The sequence below is a fragment of the Pagrus pagrus genome (assembly GCF_965226575.1).
Source record: "Pagrus pagrus genome assembly, chromosome: 5".
Taxonomy (NCBI): Eukaryota; Metazoa; Chordata; class Actinopteri; order Spariformes; family Sparidae; genus Pagrus; species Pagrus pagrus.
Window position 1 is genome coordinate 19,535,031 of NC_140189.1, and position 21,132 is coordinate 19,556,162.

General features: G+C 44.0%; 2 protein-coding genes across 3 annotated transcripts; one reads left to right on the forward strand and one right to left on the reverse strand.

Moving 5' to 3' along the window:
- Positions 1-1,376: 1,376 nt before the first annotated feature.
- Positions 1,377-7,254, reverse strand: rmnd5b (required for meiotic nuclear division 5 homolog B). Of its 2 annotated transcripts, none has more exons than XM_084353291.1 (10): positions 7,138-7,254; positions 5,453-5,599; positions 5,175-5,317; positions 4,957-5,094; positions 4,698-4,798; positions 4,172-4,338; positions 3,772-3,937; positions 3,329-3,431; positions 3,090-3,244; positions 1,377-2,350 (listed from the first exon to the last, which is right to left on the reverse strand). In XM_084353291.1, exons 2-10 carry the CDS (start codon positions 5,589-5,591, stop codon positions 2,287-2,289), a joined length of 1,176 nt encoding a protein of 391 aa, XP_084209417.1. In that variant the 5' UTR covers positions 5,592-5,599; positions 7,138-7,254; the 3' UTR covers positions 1,377-2,286. The 2 variants fall into 2 exon arrangements, with proteins under 2 accessions (XP_084209417.1, XP_084209416.1); XM_084353290.1 differs by having other exon boundaries at positions 5,453-5,628; positions 7,138-7,252.
- Positions 7,255-11,086: 3,832 nt separating this feature from the next.
- Positions 11,087-20,842, forward strand: LOC311257554 (uncharacterized protein). The gene is made up of 2 exons (XM_084353232.1): positions 11,087-11,411; positions 11,949-20,842. Exon 2 carries the CDS (start codon positions 12,028-12,030, stop codon positions 20,284-20,286), a length of 8,259 nt encoding a protein of 2,752 aa, XP_084209358.1. The 5' UTR covers positions 11,087-11,411; positions 11,949-12,027; the 3' UTR covers positions 20,287-20,842.
- Positions 20,843-21,132: the final 290 nt, after the last annotated feature.

The window sequence follows — 21,132 nt, forward strand, 5'->3', positions numbered from 1 at the left end:
AAAATTCTTACCTCACACGTGTTGTAGGAGGATGCAGAGCTGAATGCCGTCAGTGCTGTTTATCTGATGACCTGACACGATTATTTAACATTAGTGTAGAGTTTATGTAGGAAAAATGGTGAAAATCAAATGAAAACCTCTAGCTTGAGATCTAATAGACTTCAAGGATGTTTTGTCAGAGTGGATAATACAGCAATAGCGCCACCAAGTGGTGATGACAGGAGGCCCGAGCAGCTCCAACACCATGATGGAAACTGGTCAGTGAGTTATGACAGGAGCAGTCCACCACCACCAAATGCCAGTCCACGCCTCCAAAGCTGACTTGGAGTATAAATTTTTATTTTAATTTTCAGATGCAAGTATATGAAACATGTTAGAGGATAAATATTTACAATAAAACTTGCACACACAAAAGCAGGAAATGCATAACATTCAACAAAATTAACATGACAGAGGGTACGGAGCGCTAGCGGTCTATCTGAAGGGAACATTCGAAGAAGCGATGAATGATTGTCAACCAAAGAAAGCAAAAACAGAGGAAGTTCAGTGAAAGTCCACACGAAGCATGTGCTTTAACCCATTCCAAGTGAAACCAAGAGAAAATGTTTGACTTAAAACTGAGTGTAATGTTGCATTGTCAGTGTGAGCTATGCTGGTGCGGTGCTCGCTGAACGAATTAGCCTCACCAGAGTGTGAGGTGACATCACCGTAGACAAGGGGACAACAGGAACTTGCACTATTATTTTTGTTCATTTAAACATGTTGTATTGTCCAAATAACAGCCTTTCTCCAAGTGTATGCTTACACATCACCTGCTGAATAATATATACAGACTCCAACAACACCCAAACTATCAGCCTCAATAGTGAAATATGTGTAATCTTTGTTCAAGACTCCTTAAATAAATGTTCTCCTTTATACTGACTGTAAAGTGTGGTATGAACCATTACAATGAGCCCTGAGGAAATGTATGGGTTTTAAATGTTTCTATTCTGACTCTATCTCAAATAAAAGATAATAGAACCCTATGCAGCAGAGGCATTTTTCTAAGTATATATTAAACAACAGCCACAATGATCAGAGAACTGCCCCACCCCCACGACGAGTAAAGCTGAATCACAAGCCTACAGCCACTGCAAGTCAGACCATACAGCTACCATCACACACCACTTTTACATCTCCAAATCAAATGGCGTGCAAGCGTTTGGATACACAATGCGGGGGGGCAAGAGTGAGGCGATGGCACAACTGTACTGTCTAATCGTTAGTTCGGAAAGTTACGCAGCAGTAGTGTCGATTATGCATTTTGCTGTTCAGTTTAATTTACTATCTTACATGAGCCGTTGTGGCGGTTGCAATGAAAAATAGAAACAAAGCACATTTCACAGTAGTATATATTTTTTGTTTCCTTTTTGTCATTGTTTGTTAAATACATACATAGAACAAGACAAATGGCTTCTACAATGAGGAAAATCTTGCTGGTGCAGTAAGTCACAAAAAAAGGGGGGAAAAAAAGCTGATCCACCCACCAGTTGATGAGTTAATTGTTCTACTGATCAAACGCACACATCAGCCGACAGTGACTTTCAAGCTACGTGAGGCCTTAATTACATTATGGAGGAGTGATGGGGTCCCAATCTAGAGTTCAATGTAAGATAGACCTCCACAGTTCCCTTCACCAGCGAATAATAAACCTTAAACACAGTTTGTTACTCTGTGGTTTTTCTCATGTATAATAGAAGTTTATTACCAATCCTGAAATCAGAAACTGTCTATCTATATACCATTTACCCACACTCACACATTCGTAATCATTCAGCTGCTTCTGTCACAAAAAAGGAAAAAAGAAAAAAAGAAGCAGTCATCCAACTCAAACAGTCGATAAAGCCGAGAAAACAAACACTATAAAGTATTACATACTTTAAAAAGATAAGCCTATAACTCTGCAGGCATTTGCAAATGAGTTTCAATGAATGATCCTTTTTCAGAGGTGCTTCTTCGCGAGGATGTTCTCATTACTGACAGACTCCTCAATCTACCGCAGGTTGTAGTAGGACCATCCCCGCTGGACTCTGTATACTAGGCAAAAGTTGGAGGGTCCGAGGTGGGTTGCAGGATGGCCGAGGCTGTCCAGAGGAGCACTGGGATAAAACCTTAATGCTTACAATAACAGGCCAAGAGGCCAAGAGGCCAGGGACAGAGGAAAAAGGGCCAGAACAAAATGGTCCTGGAAACGCAAACAGCTCCAGGGAACTTCATCCATACTCATGAGGAGAGCGTGCGGTATCAAAAGTAGATCTGCTTGGCATGTGACGGATTCTGCTCCATGGGGCAGTACGGACATTTCAACCTGAGGATGAGACAGAAACAGGATGTTAGTGTGCTAATATATCACTTGTTTTCACTGGGGTCCAACACAACTGTCGTACATACAAATCCCAGGTCTGTAACAATTTGACGCTGTGATCCTACCTTCTCACTGAAGTTACATAGTGCAGAAACATAATAAGATAATCCGAAGTCTCTGTGTGAAAAGGGTTACTGCACCACCAACATGATTTTGAAGCTGTTGTTTTTAGAGGAAAAAGTTACATAATGTTGCTTTAAGATAACAGTTGACATTTTTTTGGTATTACAGAAACATGGCTCCGATCCTATCTTATCTTTACAGAACCATCCAATCTGAAGAATCTCCTAAGTTATGGCACCGACCCTGTCTTAATTCAAAATCATCCATAAAACACTGTAACTGAAAAGCTGCTAACTGCTGGAGAAGCTAACATTAACGTTCGGACAAGTTTACAGCTGTAGTCAATGAACATGTATTCAATGTTTGCTATCCGTCCTCCAGGTGTGATGATCAAAAATACTGTAGCTCTCGTTTTTGGCAGCAGTCTTGCTTGTTAAATTAACATCCAGTTGAAATAATGAAAACATAAGAGTTAATATGAAAAGGCGATAACTCACCACAAATGAGAATGTAAGAATTGAATGTTGTGATTAAAGATAACAATATATGAACATTTCTACTCACACATACTTATCCTACCATGCACATATCAACAAAATAGGCTGCATTGATGACTTACTTCCCAGCATTAGTCAGTTTGTTGAGGGCATCTCTAGAGATGACGTGGCCACAGATGAGTTTCATGGGTGGATTGCTCTCTGAGGTCTGCTGCCTGAGGATCGGGCAGGCGAACACAGAGTGGTACCAGCACTTCTTCCCAAGGTCGATTTCAATCTGCAAGGACAGACATGATGTGAATCAACCAAATGGTGGAAAAGAGTGAAAAGGAGGATTAGGTGCCAACGCATAGGGACTTACAGGCAGCTCATCCTTGTGCGTCCAGACTCCGCTGCATTGTCTCTGCTCTATCACCTGCTTGATGTTCATCAACACTGGCAGGGCCATACAGCCTGAAGCAAAACTGCACAGAGCCCAAAGGTTGATTTAAGACAACACAGTGATGATAATGAAATGGCAGTGTTTAAACTTGATCTGAAAAAAAGAAAGTCTAGTACCAATTAATTTTTTTTTTAACTTAAGTCTCAATTTTGGTACAAATGCATAGATTTTTTAGGAAAACAGATACGAGGTTTATTGTTTATTAAGGATCCCCATTAGCCGACGCACAAACGCCAGGCTAGTCTTCCTGGGGTCCTTTTCAAAAAGTTCAATATGAAACAAGAATTCACAGATCCATTTACAGAACATACACAGATCCAGTTACAATAGGTGGTGTAGCTTGTTATTCAAGGTTTACTAACCTAACACTGAGCGGAGACTCTACAGAGAGGCCCAGTAAAGCACAGGCATCCCTGGTGAAGATGTTACAGATCTCGGCCCACTGATTTGTCTCCAGCAGACTGCGGTATGGAGAGTTCTCAATGCCGTGACGCAGGTACACGAGACTGCCCATCAGGATCTGGATATCTGCAAAGACAAAAAGTGACATGCGTGAAATAACACTGCATGAGTATTTTGAGGTAGGTCTCAAATAATTATGAACACTACTCCTTCTTGGTTTCTTTTATACAACTTCTGAAATGTTGTAGGGCCTTTTCCCAAGAGTCAGAGCCACGATTTCTATCAAGTTTAAGAAAAAAAAGGGAATCACAACTCAAGTTAAGCCTCAAGAATGTCAAAATGACGCTATCTACACTGTACCTCTCTGGTGCTGAGAGGCGAAGGGCTGGAAGTGCCTGGCATACTGCAGGGCCTCCATTTGGTTGCCGATTCCCCCACTGAGCAGGCTGATGAAGTACAAGCGGTGCAACTTGAATTCTAGACTGCTGTTCAGGTCCAAAAGGCGCTGCCGATTCGTTACAGCCCACCTAAGAGGGAACAGACATAAATAAGTCAGCTCGGTCAACATTTTCAATATAGCAAACAACACCCTAGAGGGAGTTTTCATGCATATTTGGGCTCTATAGAAGTGGCCAGAGAGTTCGCAAAAGTTTGAGGAGTCTGAGCCAGATGGAGTAGACAGACAGTAGCTTATACATTTTAGAAACAATGAAACCATGGCATTTATTTTCCTTTTACGTTTCTAGCACATTTTAACCTAAAGCAGGTAAAATGTACATCTCCATCTCTTCCAATGAGTGAAAATAATCAAGTTATTGTATTCTCTTTATAAAGATGATGAGTGTCTGGACACAGATGACGGTAAAAAAAGAAAAACAACACATACTCTAGTGCTGGCCGGAGGTCCTGCATCCTCAAAGCTTCAAGGATTCTGTTCAGCTCCAGGAAAGGCTGCTTCATACTCATATCTATAACTACACCGGACTCCTAAAAAAGGCATTTTTGAATTATTAGAATTTCTTCAATGAATTTTCACAACAAAGCCCCATAATGATGCTTTAATACATTTCAGAAAGGAATCATCTTAAAGCCATTCAAGCCAGGTTTACACCAAAAACATTATTTTAACTATCAGAGTTACTCACCTGGCACAGATCCTCTGCTACACTGAGCATCCCTTGTCTGTACAGGTGCTCCACAATCGTCTCACTCAAGTATTTCTGTCTTTCCGGGGTGTCCCACACTGTCTCTGCCACCACAGCACTGATCTCTGCATCAAAATTCTGCAGAGAAACAAAACAAAAAGGTGAAGTATTTGATGCCACATGTTAAAAAGTTAAACAAATGTGCTGCCTGTCCTTACCCTGTCAATGGCTTTGCCCACTTTTGACACACTGCCATGGATGTCCTTATGTCGGGAGGCTAGCATCTGCACTGTTTCTTTAATATTCTTACAACACTGTGCCATGGTCTGAGATAGGACTGATAAGTCTGCATCTTGTACTCCTGCAAGAGAGAAAAAGGAGTCTTCACAGTGCACGTTTACAAAAATAGAGTTATGATATAGCATGTTTGAAATATAACAAGACATTTAGAAGGAAAGAAGAAGTTAAATATTACATCTCCATGGTGTTTTCTTACCAAAGGCAACTAGCTGTCCTCGTATCTCACAGACACTGCGCAGGAGCTCGTCTAGCCTCTCCTCAGACTGGTGGCCGTACATTACGAAGCGATGGAGCACTTTCTCCAGCTCCCGCTCAACACATGCACACTGTTCCATGGTTCAGACTGGAACACTCACACACACAACAAAACACCTAGAGTGTAAGTGAAAGATAAATAAATAAAAAACAGAAGAATACAAAAAACACGGGTCAAAGCAAGTGAGCTATTAATACAGCTCAAACAAAATTAGATTTTTAGAAGTGTTTGATAGCAATATAATGGTTGACTTTGTTTTTATTTTTTAGATCAGCAACAAACAGTTATTTTCATTGTAGAATCGTATTTTCTCACTGAATCGTTTCATTTTAAATGTTAGGTAGGGGTGGAAAATATATTTTCCTAAAGCCGAAGGCGCAACATTTTTTTTACCCATAAAATGACATAAGACAAAGAAAAGCTGCAAGTCTGTACATTTGAGGAACTGGAAAGGGGTAATGAGAGTTACACTACTTTAACATTAAATAAACAAACAATTCTGAAATAGTTGGAGATCAATTTACAGTTGATCAACTGATCATTTAAACTGTTTTTTCTTCACTTAAATACAAAGTCAAACAAACCTTTTTTTCTTTTAAAAAACAAAACATTTTTAAGTTGAATTATGTCCAAAAAATGACTCTTGAAAAATACAAGTTTTTGTTACTTTCTCATTTGCAGCTCTTTGTTGTTTGTTGCAGTGGATTCAACAAAATCCTACAAATTAACACTGTGGATGTGTTGGATAGATCACCATTGTTTACATGTCACAAAAACAATGGCCTCCTGATTGCCACACAGCTGCCTCTTGAACATGACAGGCCAATCGTTGAGGTACAATGGTTTCAAAGACCTTTGACAGCTGGCAGGCCTCATTTTTAATCGAGAGAAGAAAGACGAACCCACCTCGTACTGCCCTGTTTGTTAAAAGTTTGGCCTGGTGTAGCACTGCTAACTAGCCAGGCCTTAACTATATTAAACGCAGGCTCACAGTGTACTCTGCGGCCTGGTGTTTACTAACGTTAAATGACCCTAGAGTCTCAACCAGACTAAAGTATAATTTCATCAGCAGGTGACGAAAGGAAATGTTAATTATTGGTTTTGTTTTAGCAGCTAGTTTGCTTCCAGATTCTATAATTTCGTGTAGGAAAAACATCAAATCACTGATGATTACAGCTTTGCTCTAACGAATACAGAAAATGTCCACCTAACAGCTAGCAGCTACCGTCACAGAGCTAACAAACATTAACGCAAGCTCCATTTCTCTTTTAATATTGAAATACCACGTTTCGTATTCATTTTTACACAATAATAATGATACAAGTCAAGTGTCTCAAAGTGATAACCATTTATGTTGGCTGGATGCAGTCATTTAGAAAATTAAGCTGTCTCACAGCTAACATAAACAAACGGTATCACAGAGGCTGGCTAGCTACGAGAGCTCGCCATTGCTAGCAGCTACTTAGCTAGCTGACGTTAGCCAGCTGCTGACTGACAAGGCCCAAATAATTTCAGAGGAGACTGACAACCTGCCTGTCTTTACCACTTTGTTTTACTCCAACATTTAAAACATCTACCGCCGGTTTGACTGAATCATAAGATATGTTTAAATAAACGCTACTCACCTCTCCTGCTAATTAGTTAGCCGACATTAGCGTTAGCCACTTGCCTGTTATGGCAACACTTCACCAGCAGTCGTAATGCGGATCTTCCTGTGTCGCATTCTGCGTTAACTGGACATTTCACAATAAAAGTCGGTTTCTCTGCGACATTGAAGAACAGCCTGAGGAATTTCACTCGAGTCAGATTTCCCTCCTGCAAAAGGGCGTTTTAAGTGGTGGCACAGTAAGGATACCGATCATTGTCATGGTGCATATGATGCATATAAACTGCATTTTATTGTTAAAGTTAATCAAGGTATAGCTATTTTTAACTATTTTATATACTCTAAGCTAAAAGAAGATACAAACCATCGGTAAAATAGATCCCCAAAAATAGGACTTCATAACACTACACAACAAAAAACAACATAAATCAACATTGTCTGTCATCATGTGGCTTTGGAGTCAAGGATCCACTGAGTTAATCGACACATCCAGCTGCTGGAGATGATGGCTTAGGCTTGCACAACTAAAAACACAAGGAGTAGCTGTGCACCAAAATAAACCACACCAAAACAAAAGCTGTGTGATGCACTGCAGGGGAGAACATGGCATGATAACAACAGTTATTTAATCTTACATCTTACAAACACATAGTTGCAAACAAAAATAAAAAATACAAAGGAAATATATTCAACAAATATGAGAAACTTGTAAGTATAATGCATCTCATTGTTTATTGCTGTGTTGTTTATCTCATTAATTTCTCACTCTGCACTTGGGCGAGTTGACCTGTTGCAAACCCAAACTGTGAGGAGCTAACTCTCGAGAACTGGAGGAATCTACTGGAAAGGAGTTGGGAGTTGTATGATTGGGTAATAATCCTCCAGGTAAGACGAATGCATTTATTTGATAATTTTACTGATGACCAATTCATTGAGTCATCACCATAAAACCCTGAAAAGCTTTATCAGTTCAGAAATAAATAAAACCTTTGGAAAAGCACAGATTTGCTGAAAACATACGTTTACTCGATGGTTTTCCGTGAAAGGAAAGGGCCAAATCTCTTTTTTTTTAAAATATATATTCCACCAAATACACCAACAGGTCAATGTTGTTAATATTGTCATAATCTCATGCTCTTTGCTTGTTTGAATGGTGTCGAGGGAGAACAGAGCTATTTGTCATGTGGCTGTAGCCTATGGGACTGCATGTCCAGGATGCCGCCATCTCCTACACGCCCTGCGATGCTACTCATGAACTGTGAGAATGACGGGTTTGGTCTGCACAGAGGTTAGTGTGATTATTTTGGGAAAGCCCTGTTTGTTCCATTGTATCCTTGGTTCACTGTGTGCAACAAGGCATGCAGTGCATTGCATTTTAAGCTATTTGCAAATTATCAGGAGTTTTGTTTGTTTACCTGGTTCCATCTTCTTTTTCTCATTTCCCCTGCCGTCCAAATTTTCTATTATTGCCTTTTCATCCCAAGAAAGTGAAAAAAAGCCCTGTGTAAAAGCACGAGCCTTGTCGTGATTGAGTTCCTGAAGCAGCTTATTATTATTATTATTATTATTATTTTATCAGATTATATGCAGCTTCCTCTGGTGGAGTTATATTTTAACCAAGGTTTGTAAATGTTTTGTTTCTGTGTGCTGGTGGCACTTATATTTCATCCCTGCCACTCAGAAAGCCCGAGTCCCATCGCCTGTGACTTTACTGAGATACAGCACATCTGTGGCAATGCATCATATTTTTTTAAGACACTTATATGTTTTGTAAGTAAAGGTAATGTGAAAGGTAACCAGTAAGTGCAGCTATTAAATCTATGTACTGGAGTAAAAAGTACATTTCCCTCTGAAAGTATAGAGTAGCAATATTCATGTAGAGGGCGAGTGCTTCAAAATTGTCCATCACTGACTACCAAAAAAGTAAACTAATATAATAAACTAAACTAATATTAGAAATGTGGCCTGTATAGAGCTCGGCCATGCACAGTAATCACATTCTTAAAGAGCAACTAGGTCAGTTCAAAAGAGACGGATTTGAAATGTGATCCTATGTTTATATTCTGACTGTTTACTCTCACTTGAATAACTGATCATGAGACTTGACCCCCGATTATCATCATATCCCACAGATAGAGCACAGGCAGAAAAAGTAGCCATAATTAAATTTAAAAAAAGTAAGTCATGTTTATTCACAGTCACACATAAGAAAGTGCTGCGGCTGACGGCGTTTGACATTTGCTCAACAAGTGGACACTGAACATCAGCCTCTCTGCCGCGCCCCCCCTGTTTTGGAAGTTTATCATATGTTTGTCCACATATAGATACCCACGCAGCATATTGTTTATGTGTGGCCTATCGGCGTGTCGCATTGCTGAGAGTGAGGGTGGGTGAGGTCTGTAGACTTAAGCAGGCTCGTGTGACTAATCTATCAGTGATGTAGGCTAAAGCTCCCCATTGCTGAGGTGCTCAGCATTCTTTCCCCCTGAGTCCTCCTCCAGACTACTGTGCCGCCATAACCACAGAGGTTCAAATTTATCAGCACTTCTGTACACTAACTGAACCCTATCTCACATCCAGCACACACACAGGCATTTACACATGCATGCATGTTGTCCTTTACAACCTTTAAAACTTATAAATAAAACTAAAACTTACCATATTTCACATGTATGCCAGTATACTGTATGAGTTACAATCGTATCATACATCCTCTCATTACAGCCTGCTTAGAATTCAGAGGGATGATGCTTCATGCCATTAGAGGCTCCAATGAAATATGAAATCATTTACAGGATAGCTTCGAAAGGGGATCTGGAGTCTGTAGTCATTACTCTATAAACAATAATTAGTTTATGCAGAATTAATGGTGTAATAAAAGATACCTGTCCGTTTATAGCTCTGTGTATAGCCATATTGTACAAGGTCAAGGACACGGTTCCCATTTTGGCTTGCCACACTTCAGTCAGAAAAAGGGGCCAAATTACATATGTATGATGCCATACATATAACAGATTGTTGACTTTTCAGTGTTGAAAGCCGTCTCTCAACACTTTGATACGACAAATATAATATACCCTCCCTGCATTATGCAACGCTCTGTCAGGGCTGCAATCACAGATTTTCCATTAGCTTGCCCTGAATGACTTAATAGCTGAGAATGAATGGTAATCTCATGAGGTATTAGGTTAGGGACAGAGGGCTTATCAAACTCACTGCCATCAAACATGCCCAGACAGCCTTAATGTGATTTAGAGGGTGCTGAGATTGTAGAAGTGATAGTACAGTGTAATGACATGATCCCTTTCGTTTTTTTTACAGTTTCGATCAAAGGTTTGTCATGTGTCGCCGTATGACAGCCAAGCTTAAACATGAATTGGAAACTGATCATCTTCCATTGGCTGTGGTGGTCCCTGGAAAATGAAATATCTTGACATTAAGAGAAAAAACGTGACTGAGAACATGTGATAGCACCTCACAGATTTTATGCAAGTGATGCTAACTAGGACACAGTGCACAGGAGTTTTGCATGTGACCTGTCAGAGTTGGGTGGTCTGTGTCCACCTTTGACCTGTGGTACCCCAGCTACACCTTAGCATTCTGACATACACAAACACATACACGCACGCAAGCATACATTAACTCACCCTTAATGGTGAGTGTAACTATCTCCCATCTTACCCATCAAGCAGTAAGGGGGGCAATGCTTTGGCTTGCTTCAAGCTCTCTATTATTCCTTTCTTTCCCACCCAGGCAAACAGCTAAAGCTAAGGCTATCTGGCCCTGATAGTATGGGTCTATATATAGAGGAGCCCTGTGACTGAGCTGGCTGTAAGTGTCAGATTCCAGGCGCACTCATCCATCCTGGCTGGATCAGCACCTGCTGCTAACTATAAACCCACCCGCCCCCTGCGCTACACCCTAGCCCAGCTCACACAGGAAAGCCAACGTCCAACCAAACCCCAGCCTGGAGAAGAAAAAAGATTCAGGTTGGACTCGGTAAGCAGTTTCCCAGAAGCCAGCTCGGAAGGGAGGGGCAGTAATAGAGATGGGCGCATTAGAGGATGTAACGGGTCTGAGCAAGATGCCCCTCTTTGCTTTTTTTGTTCAAGTCTGAGGCATGGCAATGTCTTTTGCATTCTGAAGTTGTCTAGCCAGTGTGGCACTGCCAGACTGAGCTGTGCGGAGCGGCTCAGTCCTGGATTCGGTTTGGTTTTGAGCGACAGTTCAGATATTGCAACACAGGAACTCAGGAACTCAGTGCCCTTGGGAAAGCCTCATCATTGGCCAAAGGTACAGTATCAATTCATTCTCTCTCTGTCTTTGCACGTGGAGCGAGCTCTCTTTCTCTAGTCAGTCTAACATCAAGGCAATATAGAAAGTTTAGATAAAGGGCGTGTATATGGCAAAGATAATGTAAATATTGTCACTGGATACAAACTGAAATTTCATTTTTCATTTTTTACGCACATGTAGAGATATACTAAATTCCTCGTGTCCACTGAATATTTTCTGTCAGCTTAAAGTGAATATTTGTATATTGTCTTATGGATTTCAAGTTGCTTGCTACTGCTTTTTAAGGCACAGTGACAGAGGTATATTTATGATCCGAACCCCTTTTGGAGATTTATCTGTGTACAGTATTCTCAGAACATTTAAGGGTTAAAAGAAACATTTGCTGTTGGCAAGCTAACAAAACAGGAAGAATGCACAATGCTCTAGCCTCTATGTCTGCTATTAATAAGCTTTGCAGAGTGATATTCATCAGTGTTACTGGTGATATAAATGAATGAGCTGCACACCCTCCAGGTGACCATATCTCATTTCCAGTCCAGGAACAGAGCCCAGAGCAGACTAGAGGAGCATACTGGAGTGGCCGCAGTGAGAATTTGGAGCTTGTGGACGAGCGATGGACAGCTGGACTCTCCAGGGGGATAGCTACTCCTTTCTGCGCAGTGCACCCCGCACCTTTTCCCTGTGCCATCGTGACGGCACCCCCAACCACGTTGAAATCTTTGACATCATCAACGTCCCTAGTCAGCGCAGTGCAATTTCTGAGACTACCTGCCTGTGTGATATTTTTGGAGACGACTGTGAATCATCTGCGCTCTCAAGCAGCCCTGCTGTAGGGGCTTTTGTCCGTTCCCAGAGGGAGGTGGACGGGACAGCTGCTGCATCACCCCTTGTGGATGACCCAAACGACTCCTCGGGCTCTTACCACACTGCACCAGGCTCCAGTGAAGGAGAGGAGGGATTTGAAGATTCAAGAGAAAGGCTTTACAGCCCCCCGTTGCAGAGCAGGTCCTCAGAGAGGAGGCAGCCAGAGGGCGAGGGACTGAGCTCAGGGCAGCCAGATGTTTCTGAGGACAGTCGCCCAAATTTAGAACCAAGAAGCAGATCACCTGTACCTCAGCTTAGTACAGCTAGCCCGTCATCTGAAGTCTTTAAAACTTGTCAAAGGACCCCGTCTCCTGGACATAAAAGCCCCTTTACCCTGACTCCAGAGAGAACAGTGTCATCCTTATCTTCTTCCTCAGTTGAAAAAAGATATTCCCCATCACCACCTAACACTAAACTGGAACATTCAGAAGCTGATCAAAGGAGAATCACTCCTACTTTCATAAATAGACACAACAGCCCCTCACATCAGTCTTTAACTCCAAGTCCCTCCCCTGAGACGAGGAACTGTGTCAGCTCGTCCTCTTCTGAATCAGTGAGCACCCAATCTTTACCTGAGTCCAGGGTTGCACAAGTCTCACCTGAGCCAAGGAACAGTCCTTCACCTCAGCCAACATCGAAAGATTCTTCTTCAGATTTTACAGAATCTGGAGCCATCCTTTCATCTCCCTTACCTTCATCCAATAGTGCAGAGTTACCATCCCAGTCAAGAGAAACACCTGTTACCCCTGAGCTGAAGAATAGGCCCTACTCCCCTGATACTCAAGCATCATCTCCTTTTCCAGAGCTCAGAGGGAGGATCTCCCTTCCTGATCTCTTTAGCAGAGGCTCCACACCTGATATACAAGACTCTACCCGCACCCCTGAGCTGATTTCAGATCTGTCCACTGCAGAAAGAGACACAACAACTACTCCAGAGAGCCAGGGTGCAAGGTTATCAGTTGAACCTGGCAGTGCTGGGTCTACACCTGCCCCACGATACACACCTCCATCACCTGTCGTTTCAATAGCAACATCTCCTGAGCTGGACGGTAGCAGTGTGTTATCTGAATTAAGTTGCACAGCTCCCTCACCAGGCCTACTCAGTGCTGCTTCTCCAGTTACAGCTGGGACAAGAACTCCCTCTCCTGGCCTCTCACATAAAATAAGACGTATTTCACCTGAAGTCGAGACCAAAGTGTCTTCACCTGTGGCAAGTTATAGTTTATCTCCATCACCTGAAGTTACAAGGGACTGCTCTCCCATTCAACACAGATATACTGCTCCCTCGCCTGAAATCAGGATTACAGCATCCTCACCTGAGGTCAGTAGGAGGGAGCGGCCTTCTGAAGCGGAGTCAGCCTCCCCTCTCTTAGAGCCTCGCTTTGACTCTGCCACATCAAGAAGCCTCACTTCATCCCCTCATATCACAGGGATTGCTTACTCTGTTGTTCAGCCGGAGGACAGGGACAGTCCACCATTTCCTGAGCTCTCTCGTCTCTCCTCCCCGGTGCCTGATAGGCCACTTGTGTCCCCTGATGCAAGAAGCGCTACCCCAAGCAAGGACAGTATACGGAGCTGCTCCACTGGTACACCACGAGATTCCCCTCATATATTAGTCTTCCCGACCTCCGTCCTGCAGCCTGAAATAACTGTGTCACATCAGCCCAGGTACCAAACACCTTCACCTCAGCCAAAGCATCACACTCCATCACCTGAGCCAAGATATCAATCCCCATTATCCGACAAATATCGAAGTCCCTCACCTCAGTTCAGAAGTAAGGAACCATCACCTGTTGCCCCATCTCTTGAGCTAAGGTCTCCTCAGTGTTCACCAGTAAACCTCTGCCCAGAGTACAGCCCTCAGTATATACAGCCTACTCCTCCTCTTCGAAATACACCTGAAGTTGTGGGGGATTCAGGTAATATTACAGAAACACATTTGGCAAAAGAGCGTGTGTCACCCTCATTTGAATTAGACAGGGGAGACAAATCAGTTGTAACTGAAATCAATAGCAGGTCACCAGTGGTGGTGGTTGATTCATCTTTGTCTATTTCACCTTTCTTAGCTGAGGAAAACGTAGACAGTTCATTGAAACAACAAAGCACAGAGAGAGAAGCACCACCAAAGGAAGCAAACCTTCAGGATAACTCAAGCGTAGTGTCTTCCCCTGAAGAAAAACAAGCCATTAGTCCAACCTTTTATCAGAAAGAAAACCCTGATAATAATAATAATTCTACCACTGAACTAAAATCTCCTTCACCTAATCCTCTTGTCTCCAAGGACACAAGTCCAAGCATTTCTCTTGTCCAGAGGGCCCCATCTAAATCACCTGTGCAGAGACCAGAAAACCCACAGCCTCAATTCACTAACTACTCCCGGGCTTCTGAAAGCAGCAGCTCATTAAAATCCACTTGTACACGTGAGCACACCAGCAGACAGCTGTCAAACACTGTTAGACGTGAAAACAGAGAGAGGTTTACAGAGGACATGGCCCACCATGCAAACAGAAGGCGGACTCCCTCTCCGCCTCTCACCAGGTTTACACCTGTCCACATCTTAGCCCCTGAGAAGCCATACAGACACTGGCAGAACAGAAGCCATAGCCCGACTCGGGTTGTAGCATCGTCACCGAGTGGTAATTTAAAGAAAGCAGTGACAAATAGGGAAAGCCCCAATGTCGCCCCGGTTGACAATAATAGCCAGGCCCAATGGGTCAGGCTAGGAACGCAATTGGAGATGGAGAGGGAAATGCAGCTGGAGGAGGAAAGGGTGGTAGGTAGGGAGAGGCAAATGAATAGAGAAATGGATAGAGAGATGGAGAGAGAGAGAAAGAGGGAGGAGCAGCTTCCTGAAAAGGGGAAGGGGTGGCAGGGGGACGCCAGTTACAGAGGGGAACAGGTTGAGCTGTCATTCAATGCCAGGAATAGAAAAGGGCCTGTGTGTCGCAGAGCAGCTCCCACAAGCAGAGAGACCCGTCAGGGACTGCCAACAGTGCATTCCTGTTCAGAGAGCTTGCTTGCGACCAGACAGCTACAGCAACAACAGAGTCTGCTCAGATTTGCTTCCCAACAAGACACCAGGGGTGGTGGTTCTGGCAGACGGCTTCAACCTCCTGCACCCCACAACAAGAACAGTTCATCTGGACGCGTGGCTGTAAACAGGTCCTGCCGGAGTTCCAGCTCCAGCATGGGAAGTGAGCTTGATGAGGCAGACAATGAGGTGAAGTGGTTCACAGACTCGGCTTTCCGTAGCCTATCAAGCCCTGAAGTAGATTACCTTGATATGTACAACTCAAGCCACCGTTCATCTACCAACATCTCTCAATCATCTACCCAGGAGAGCCCAGCTGGGGTCAACGCTGCCTGGCTAGCCTATGCTGACTTCAAGGGTTCTGCTCCAAAGCTGGACAATGATGAACTCTCCTTCCAGCAACCATCTGCATACTACTCAGATGGCCTAGATCCATCAAGGCGCTATGAGCTAGGCAGCTTTGAGTGTGTAGATGTGGCCGTGGAAAGAGAGGACTCCAGGAAGGCGAGAAGAGGAGTGCCAAAGAGACAGATCCAGCTGAAGAGAAAGGATCATGCTGAAGGTAAACAGGATGAGAGCAGCGAAAATAGTAGTCCCGGGTTACCAGTGATGATGGAAAGCCCCTCTCTTGAGGGTCACTCGAGAGAGACATATGTGAGACAACACAGTACACCAGCAGCAATGCAAGAATGCTACACATGTGAGCGCAGCCCTGAGCCCAGTCAGCAACATGAAAGAAAATCCAAACTCCAGAAATCTGCTTCTTTGGATGAAACATGCACTAAAACCAAGATGGCCACTTGTCTAATCAAGAGTGTGTTGTCCAAGAAAATGCAAAGTGTTGATAAACAACCTGATGAGCAGGCCGCAGAAGAAGTGAGCCCCACTTTTGAGGAAAACAGTCCGCCAACAGAGAGTGCAGTAGCACCACTTACAGAGTCCCCAAAACCTGACGCATATAATCTAAGTTCCAGTCTTCAGTCAGATTATAGTCTTTCATCTGAAGGTGTTTCTATGAGAGGAGAACCAAGTACAAAGGATGAAGCCAAGCCAACAAAAAGCTTTGGCCTGAGATCCAGTAACAGGCCGGGTTCATCCAGCAGCAGTAGAAGTGTTAATTTTTCACAGACTGAGAGTGAAGAGGCTGATTCTCAAAGCAGGAATGCAACTTCATCAAGATCTGAGATGAGATCAGAACTGAAATTGCCATTTGATAGTAAACAGTCAAGTGGAGTACAACGAGCAGATGACAGTAAAACATGGGAGGCTGGTGACTCAGCAAATGCCACTGCTGGGAACACAGGCGCTCCTTCTGCCACCGGAGCCAGCAGCATACAGGCCAGGGCGACAAATAGAGACCAGGAATGTGAAAACACAGAGGACCATAAACAACTGAAGCAGAGTGACAAGGGTGCCTACACAACAAAAACCCAGGAGATTACACTCAAAGCTGTGGAGAAAAAGAAAGCCTCCCTGAACGTGTGTCTCACACCTGAGGCAGAAAACAAACCTTTGGCTTCTTCGCCAGACTTGTCTTCCAGAGAAAGGGAGGAAAGGGAAGAGACCGGTGTAGGTGAGAAAACAGAGGAAGAGGAAGGAAATGGTAATAATCAGGTCAAGGTCCCCATTCACAAAGTAAGGGACGTGAGGCGACTTGTAAAAAATACATATAATCTGTCCTTCAAGGCAACTAGTGCTGTAATGACATCAAATGCCAATGAGGAAAGGATGGAAAATTTAAATGAGGAAAGGAGGGAACATTTAAATGAGGAAAGGAGGGAAGAAATAAAAGAGGAGAAGAGGGAAGAGGTCATAGCAGAAGAGGAGAGGGAGATTAGGCAAGAGATAAGGAGGGAGGAGAGGAGAGAAGAGAGGGAAGAGGAGTCCAGGGTGGAGAGGAAAGAGGCACAAAAAGAGGAGGCAAATGACTCAAAGATGCTAACTATGTCTCCACCTCTTCAGAGCAAAGGAAATCCTCCATCTCGTCCACAGCCAATGCAAATAGAATACAAAGCTGTTTGCTGGAAAGAAGACAAAAATAAGATGTTGTCCAGCACAAGAGACTCAGAGAACCTTGGTGACAAACCACTGGCTTCATCGAAGCATGTCACAGAGTTAAGCAGAGAATCGCAGTCCTTGCAGAATTACACAACAGGGGACACAGTTGCCAAATCATGTCAACAAGATCTAAATATAGCAACAGAAACACAAGAGACGGTGACAGAAATGCAGAAAGTGCCAGACAATGAGGACAAACCTGTAGTGGTCAGAACAGACAGAAAACCTCCTATGCTTGGAAGCCTCCCCAAACTGCCCAGTAAGGAAAGAGAGGTGTCAACTGCTGTAGTGTTAATAAGGGATGGATCCAGCAATACCAAGACATCTGCAACTCAGGAAGTTATTCCCGCTTCACCCCAAGCTCCAGCTGCTTCACCTTCACCGGGGCCCACTACCCCTGGCAGTACCCAAGGGAGCAGTGGCCACTCAGTTTCCATGTTATTAAAGGAGAAAGGCTATCAGGCTGACATTGGAGCAGTGGTGGGTGACAACCAGAATGCAGCTGGAGGTAAAGGAGTTCCCCGTAAACATGTGAACTGCCTGGAGATCCCTCTTCAGACCACTGCTCCTTCAGATGAAGGTCGGATTGAGTCTCATAGAGAGCGGACATTCTCATCCTCATCCACCACATCTAGCCCCTCAGCAGTGTCTGACAACAAAGACAACCTTCCAAAGACCAGCAGAGAAGAAGGAGGGGTTAGCAATAAGCCTCCCGTAAAAGATACAGCAAGGCAAAAAAGTGCCTCTCCACTAAGGAATACGCTGGAGCAAACACCACCTCCGACCAAAAAGAAAGAAGTAGGAGATTTTGAAGCAGTAAAAAGACTAGATCCAACTTTCCCCCCAAGGTCCCCTGCAATAAGGAGATTCAGACCACAGCCGATTGAGGTTAAGTCACTGTCTAAAGAAGTACAGAAACAAGATATGCCCACAAACTCTACAGGAAACAACAGGCCTCAAACCATTGAAGTTAAATCTATAGCTAAGAATTCTCAAAAGCCAGCTGTGCCTCCAAAACCAAGCTGCAAATTTAAACCTGCAGATTTAGGAGCAATGCCAAATGAAGCTCAGAGACCTTCAGCAATGACATCAACTGTAAAACAACAAGGTGAGGAGAGGCCTCAAACAATTGTAGTGTCCTCACCGACAATCTATAGAAAGATCTCAAATGAGTCAACATCGACATCAAACTATACAAGAAAGCTAGCTGTATCTGCAGTATCCAGCCTTAAACCTCCACCTTGCAAAACAACAGCAACTACCATCTCCAATCTGTCGAACCAGTCGACAGCACCATCAGAGACAGAGCCATCTCATGACAGAGCTCAACAGCCACAGCCAGAGGTCTTACCTCAGAGCTCTAGTCATATGCAGAGGCCCACAACCTTAGCTACAGCACCAACTTCAGCCACTGGCTCAGGTTTAACCTCAGTTCCAGGTCCATTTTCTGACCAAAAGGCAAACCAAGTCCATGGTCCACCCTCAGCTGGACCCAACCAGCCAAGCCAGCCAGCTGTTACAGAACCAGACAGCCATCCACAACATCCCAGGATGGCATACCCTCATGAACAAGCTATGCCAGTTACTTCAACCAATATAAAACAACCTGCTGCTGTTTCCACAACACAAGTGCCAGGATACACACAGCAGCCATACCGCAGATCATTCTCCAGCGAGCGCTCCCAGAGGACAGATGATCTGCGTTTTTATGCCTCAGATGACCCCCCAAGCTATGATGAAAGAGAGAGCTTCAGTCCCCTCATGCTCCCAGATCTGACCACCAGGAGATCAAATCGCTATCAACCCTCTTCCCGCCCTCCTCCCTGCTCCTGCACAGCTGGCTGCCCTTCCCACCCTGGTATCACTCCTCCTCATCATCACCGCAGCCCCCATACCCTCACCCCTCCTGCCCCTTCACACTCCCCAGGCCAGGCACTACCCTACCCAGTGGCTCAACCACCTCTCCGTCCCCACCAGTGCAGACCTGACCCTCAGCAGATGAGCTACCAGCCCGGCTCTCCCAAATCAAGTCCTCTTGGTCCAAGTCAGCCACCAGCCATGTACCAGCCTCTCCACCAGCCCCCTCCCTGCGCTCCCCACCAGCCCCCTCCCTGCCCTCCCCACCCCTCATTCATGCAGGCCTGCCCTGCTGACCGCCCACTGCAGCCACCTCAGCATATCGACTCCCGACGACCCCCCATCCACAGATCCCCACAGCAACAGCCACCAGGCATGGCTGGGGCTCCTTACAGCGATTCTGGCCACAGCCACTCTCCTGGTCTTCCTCCTATGGATCCCCAGTACCTGTGTGGCCCTCAAAGCCTGGGGCCTTCCTATGGCTCTGAATATGGGGGTGACGGCTCCAGTTTGTACTCAGAAAGTAGCTATGGACAGACACCTCGCAGAGTGCTCTTGGATCCTGAGACAGGGAAGTATTTTTATATTGAAGTGCCTGTGCAGCCACTGAGGAAAATGTTGTTTGACCCAGAGACTGGCCAATATGTGGAGGTGCTCATCCCGCAGCAGGCAATGTCACATTCAGGCCTGTATCCTCCTTCAGCAGCCCCCTACCCATCTCTCCACAACCCCAACATGTATGCCCCTGCTGCGCAGTACATGCCCTATGCAGCTCCTCCTCCTCCCCCAGCCCATCCCCAGGCTCAGCCCCAGCCACCCAGATATCCTGAGGCCTCTGCCGCACCAACAATGCACCCAAGCGGGTCTGGTGTCAGCTACAGGAGTCCCTCTGGTCAGGCATCTAAGCCAGAACCCCTGAACCATCCACCATTGGACCAGAGCTACCTGGAGAGTATGTATTATGTCCCTACAGGGATGAATGCGAGCCCCAATCCCACCCCACCAGACTATTACCACAAACATCCCCCCAACCTACCCCCAACAGGGGGGAAAAGGTCCTGAAATAGAGGATAGAGGCCGCCTTTCTGGAGCCTGTTGGGTTTTAAATACACAGTGTATAAAGGGGTGTCTAATGTTAGTCTGTAATGTTATTTGAGTTTTCACATTGCAACTGAAGACAGCATTTCTTTGGTTGTTGTTTATTTGCTGCTGCTGCTGCTTGTTCTGCTGCTTAGTGGATAGATATTTGATTCTTGAGTTAATAGTTGAAAACACAAAAGCGTGAGCCTTTTTTTTTTTTTTTTATTCTTATGAGTATTACCTAAATCTAAAATTATCTATTAAAATGTTTGTATTGTATTTTTGATGCAGGGTAAATAACATCATACTGTTAGTCCACAAGTAACAGGACAGGCACAGTCACTATAAATCAATACGTTTACTGATATACTGATGTGTGTGTGTGTGTAACAACAAACATCTCCAAAAAACTTGAAAATACTGTTTTAAAAGAACCTCATATTTTATTTTATTATTGTGTTTCTCTAATATTGGATAAGTGAGTTTGAGCACATGATGTCTGAAACAACAATGCCAATAAAAATGTGTCACATATGTATTGCTCTTTGTCATGCCTTCATCTATTTTTCTACCGATCCTTTCTATAGGTCACTATCTCAGCAGTTATTTACCAGCCAGATGTGATGACAGTGTTAAATACAATCATATTAGTTTTAAGTTGGCACAGAGATTGTGTTATTTTCAGAAAAACAATGCAAAGCATGTGCACAGACTAGACCCACTTCTTGGGGTTAGCACACTATATCAGTACAGCAAGTGTATACATATATATACAATATTAAAAAGGCAGCAATGTTGACAATGACTTCCATTTGCAACTATATTAAA

Coding starts and splice junctions, on each gene's coding strand:
- rmnd5b (XM_084353291.1), bottom strand. CDS start 5,591: ATGGAACAGTGTGCATGTGTTGAGCGGGAGCTGGAGAAAGTGCTCCAT. Junction 3,245..3,328: donor CGCACAAGGATGAGCTGCCT/GTAAGTCCCTAT, acceptor CTGTCCTTGCAG/ATTGAAATCGACCTTGGGAA. Junction 2,351..3,089: donor AAACTGACTAATGCTGGGAA/GTAAGTCATCAA, acceptor TCTCATCCTCAG/GTTGAAATGTCCGTACTGCC.
- LOC311257554 (XM_084353232.1), top strand. CDS start 12,028: ATGGACAGCTGGACTCTCCAGGGGGATAGCTACTCCTTTCTGCGCAGT.